General features: G+C 42.1%; 1 protein-coding gene across 1 annotated transcript; it reads right to left on the reverse strand.

Annotated features, from left to right (window-relative positions):
* Positions 1-350: 350 nt before the first annotated feature.
* PLEKHF2 (pleckstrin homology and FYVE domain containing 2) lies at positions 351-1719 on the reverse strand (the record flags this gene model as incomplete). Its single annotated transcript, XM_081996876.1, has 1 exon — positions 351-1719. The coding sequence occupies exon 1, from the start codon at positions 1098-1100 to the stop codon at positions 351-353; it is 750 nt and encodes a 249-aa protein (XP_081853002.1). The 5' UTR covers positions 1101-1719.
* Positions 1720-4980: the final 3261 nt, after the last annotated feature.

The raw sequence follows: 4980 nt of genomic DNA on the forward strand, positions 1-4980 counted from the left end.
ACCCATATAACATCAATATGAAGCATTAGGAAATATGGGTTGTGAAATTAAGAAAGTACATTTTTATTCTCCAATCTTCCACAAAAGTCTAACTTAGACACAACTCAAGTATAAGAAGTTGGAAAACGCTCTGATAACATTTGCAACAGTCTATCCCTGCAGAGGAGTGAAAAACCTATTGTCTAAAGAATTCATAGATTGAGGCACATCGTAATTGAAGATATTCAGGCATATTTTATGGCTAGAACAGGATTTTTCTGAGGAACCTCACTACAGACTTCCCCAAAAGCAGCTCCATACGGTTTGAAACACAAATTGCAACACATGGGAAAAAAAAAAACATTTGGTGCTTAATCACTACTGTCTTCATCGTCATCATCATCAGATACATCATTTAAAGATGATTTAGGCGACTGGCTGTAGGAGTCTGATCTAGTGGACTGACAAGCAGTCATCTCCCCAGTAGAAAGAAGATCATAGCAGAAGTCGCAAATTCGCACAGGCTTGGAAGACTGGCTCGGGAGAAGAAACCTCTTTTCAGAGCAAGGCCCACACACAACAAAGCCACACTTGCGACAGTGGTGACGACGGTTGACGGGCGTAAATTTTGCTTTCTGACAGCGCATGCACACAGTGGCTTCCGAGTCTGGTACCCAGACAGCTGCATGTTCATTGCTAGGAGTCTTCCCACTTTTGGAAAGCAAATCAGAAACACACTTATTTATGTGGTTCATCCACTCAGACTTCTCTGTAGCAGTGGCAGCGTAAACCGCAAAAGACTTCGTTGGTGTCTTGATAAGCCACCCATTCCGTAAGTCTCCCTCATCCTGGATGGAATCAATAGTGACGTTTTCCAGTGGGATTATATGCTGTTTATTGTATTTCTTCTTCTGGATGACAATGTTACCATAAACAAGAATGTCATTGAACAAGAAGAACTGCCTCGCTTTGGGCTTCTTCCTACACAGCTTCGTTAGTACTCCCTCTCCAATCAGAACACGACCAGGAATAGTCAAAGGTTGACCAGCTGCTCCAAAGCAGTTTTCCACTATACTTATTCTCCTAGTATTTGCCTCACTGTTTGCCAAGCGATCCACCATCTTTCACAAGTATCCTAAAATTAGGAAAAAAAAAAAAAGTTTGTTGTTAGAACAGGACTGATTCAACAGCAGCCTTCCCCAAGGAAGGTACCAACCCCACATTTCTTAAAATATCTAACAGGACCCAATGGCACAGACGCACTGACTTGAGCTAGATTTAAATAAGTATTAACACCTAAGAATTTTTAGTAACCGATTAGTCTTTTTTTCAAAAACAAAAATATTCCATCCAGCTGGCAGCTATCTTTATCACACAGACAGCACCTACAGCACTGCTTTCTTGAGAGCCTCTGGCAACAGAGTAGGAGGTTTCCCCTCTAGTAAGGTTACTGCATCCTGGTTTAATGCTCGTATTTCTCTGTATATCCTTCTGCACCTACTCTCCGGATAGCAAAAGAAAGTATCATCCATCATTCCAAATTCTAATACTGACAGAAACATCAATGTAACTGAGCAGCTTAGAGATCCATGTTAGTGTTAACAGAACAAAAATTACATAGTTGATGCTCACGCAGGAAACCAAGCTCAGTATTACTCTTTTTTCAGTATGTAAACCTTAAATCATGGGCCAAAACCATTAATCTACCTGCTAGAAACATTTTGTACAGGCCACAGCTTGTACACACACACCCCCACTACCTGCCTTCATGGCAAACTCTTGAGCCAGGAGCAGGGAGCGAGTCACAGCTGGTGGCCATCACCCACTTGCTGCTGCCTTCTTTTTGCAGGGGCCCCACAGTCCCTCCCCTCCTCACCTACTCAAACCACCTCTGCATCCATCATGATCAGGCGACGTACACAGGCAGACCAGCGGAGAGGACAAGTCACACAGCTTGCAACTGCTCCCGAGAAAGACTAAGTGACCTGCACCAGCTGAAAGTTCAGGCAGGAAGGCTTGGTATTTCAGGAAGTGCTGATAAACTACAGAGTACATATGTTCCAATTATGGATTAAAACCGCCCCTCGTCCTTCTCCAAGCAAGGGTAAGATTCCTAAGGCATCCAACAGGGAACTGAAAATAAGTTACGGTGATTCACACCTTGGCAAACCACTCTTTAGCCTATCTTCCACCCAGAGCTTCCCAGGCAGAAGTCAGGCAAAGGAAACTCCTGCCAGTCTGATCCAGATCTGCTTTCCCCAGGCTCTTCCCGAGTACAGCCATGAACCTGAACCGTGTGCTTGAGGGAGCAGCGAGACAGCCGGCAGAGGCGAGCACGAAGGACAGACCTGTCTCTCGGCTCCCCGGTGCCTCCCTCTCCAGCTACTGCAGGGCTGATGCTCATGACACCCTTTGCTAGAAACCACTGCTTTTGACAGGCCTGAAGGAACGCAGAGTAGCAAATACTCCAGTGCCTACTACCTGTCCCTCCCAACACGATCCCAGTCTGGGAAGTCCTCTACATTCACCTATCTTTTCTTTTAGATCTACACTGCCTGCCATCAATAAAAGCATCAGCCGATAAGAGAGATGAAACTGGGCTGAAACAAGGCTCAGACTCCCTCACTCTGCCATAACCCGATCCAGTCAGTTTTCTTCCTATGAATCAACACTCAGATACTTCCTTACAAAATAGGGATGAAACTTCTTGACAGCAATTTGGTGGCAGAGGAATCTCTCATCAGGCCTCATCTAAATAAGTATGTTACCCATAGTTACTCAAATCCACATGTCCAATATTAAGTGTGATTAAAAAAATAACTTCTAAGTTACTGCTTTGAGAGTTTAATTAGTTCCACACTAAAATAGTTTGACAAGTGGGCTTACTCAGATAGAACTGACCTTTTTTTAAGCTCTGTATACGACATCATCTTATATCAAAGTCTGACACTGAAGACAGAAGAATCTATTAAAGATACTACTCAGCACTGCTTTTGAATTTTCTTTATGTGCCTTACAGCGTTACTTACAATATATGAACACTGTGTTAACCAGTTTGTTAGCATAATTACAAAGCCACCAAATCTGAAATTATTCTGATCTGCAGAAGGTCAAGACAAAACACAGACTCACTTATAAAAAGGGTTCAAGAGATTTAGTTGTGCTGCATCAAGGTACACAAACAAGTATTAGGCTATTTCTACCAGGTATCAGTCAAATCTTAAAAAAAAAAAAGAGAAAAGAAAAAAAGGCCAACCTCCTCCATTACCCCGTCCAGTGGCTTCCCATTTGATCAGTTAGAAAGTATTTTCTTAACAGTTAGATTAAGTCATCCTTGCTGCAAAAAAACCATTTCTTTTTGTTCTTCAATCAGAATAACCATCACTACCTTCTTCGCTAAGCTTTCTGAGGACTGAAATGCTTGTCACTTATCTCTGCGAGACTGGGCAGAAAATAAAAACCCCACAAAACCCTGTTATTACAATCTCCTTCACAAGCCCTACTTTTCTGAACCATTACTCTTGTCAAGGTTCTCGAAGCTTTGTCCATCATTCCTTTAAAGAGATGCCCACAAGTGGACACCGTACTAAATCCCTAAATCTTTCTGCAACACCAAACTTAGCTGATATGTTTCTGCTTTGTTTCCTTCTCTAGTGATACCAATTTATGCTATCTGCACACCTCCCTGCTCCCTTGTGCCGTTACAAAAGCTACACAGTGAATTAGATCAGAGGGCTGATCAAGATGAGAACAAACCAGAGACTTTTAGGGCTCGGGTTGGCAGGATAGCTGCAGTGGAGGGAGACGATGGAGGGATAGGAAGGGAGGTGGTTAGTGTAATACACAGAAAGTACATTGGCTTAAACTGATCAAACGTAAATATTACGGTGTATTTTTTTCTCCCAGAGAACAGCAGAAGACTCAAATTACATCAATATAATTCTTTTTTAATGCTATGACTATACAGGCATATCCAAATTATACCTTTCACTAGACACCTTATTTCTTACAAGAATTCCAAGCACCAATACTAACACATGGGAACACACAATACCCATCCTTACATGTTTTATTCAGCATTAAGATCTAGCCACTTTGGGTTTTTCCTTCCTTTTTTTGTGGTTTTTTGGGGGGTTTTTTTTGGGTGGGTTTTTTTGTTTTGTTTTGTTTTGTTTTTGTTTGTTTGTTTGTTTTTTAAATTTACACCTTCCAACTACCTACTACCACACAGCAAGGAAGCACAACACTGGCACTTGGCAGTGAGTTTTTCGGGTAAGCGATCAGCTTCACTTCTACTACAGTCTTGTCTAATGCAGAGGTACCACTCCACAGAAATGCTGTTGGCTTGTCCCAACTATTACCTCTCTATCTACCAAGGAGAAAGTACTAAGGAGGGAATGTAAAAGATAAACTAGGAACTTTTTGATGTGTATTTGGTGTAGTCCTAGACTCAAAAAATCAAATTCAGGTGCCTGACTGCAGAAGCCCAGGATTTGGAATGAGGGTTAATTGCCATTAACGGCCAAATAACCTTTCCCATCCAACAAGATACCGGCAATAAACAGCCTTTGCAAGTGCCAAAGCTGAACCAACAACCACTTCAGACTTAGAAAGCAAGAAGTCAGTCGCAGGGTCAGTCTAAAGTTATTTAGTAATGCCATGTTCCCTGCAAAGCAGGGAAGGAAATCAGTCAGCAGACTGCAAAGGGGACAGATCAGAGGGATACACTTTTCTGCAGGTACAGATCAATATGCACTACTTCTAAACTTACTTTCATACAAATAATCTACAAATTACAGCAAGTTAAACACTTTTTCTAGTCCACAAGAGGGGACATCCCCCCCAACCCACACAATCATACTGATAAGTTTCAGTGAGGCAAGCTCTTGGTATGAAGTTAAGAGACCTGTAGGAAGCATTCACTGCTCCACAACTCCAACTCAGCACTGTCTACACTCCCTGCCAATAAACAGCAAATTCAGTTCAAGGTCACCATGAAAG

This window comes from Phaethon aethereus (assembly GCF_964289735.1).
Source record: "Phaethon aethereus genome assembly, chromosome: 2".
Lineage (NCBI taxonomy): Eukaryota > Metazoa > Chordata > Aves > Phaethontiformes > Phaethontidae > Phaethon > Phaethon aethereus.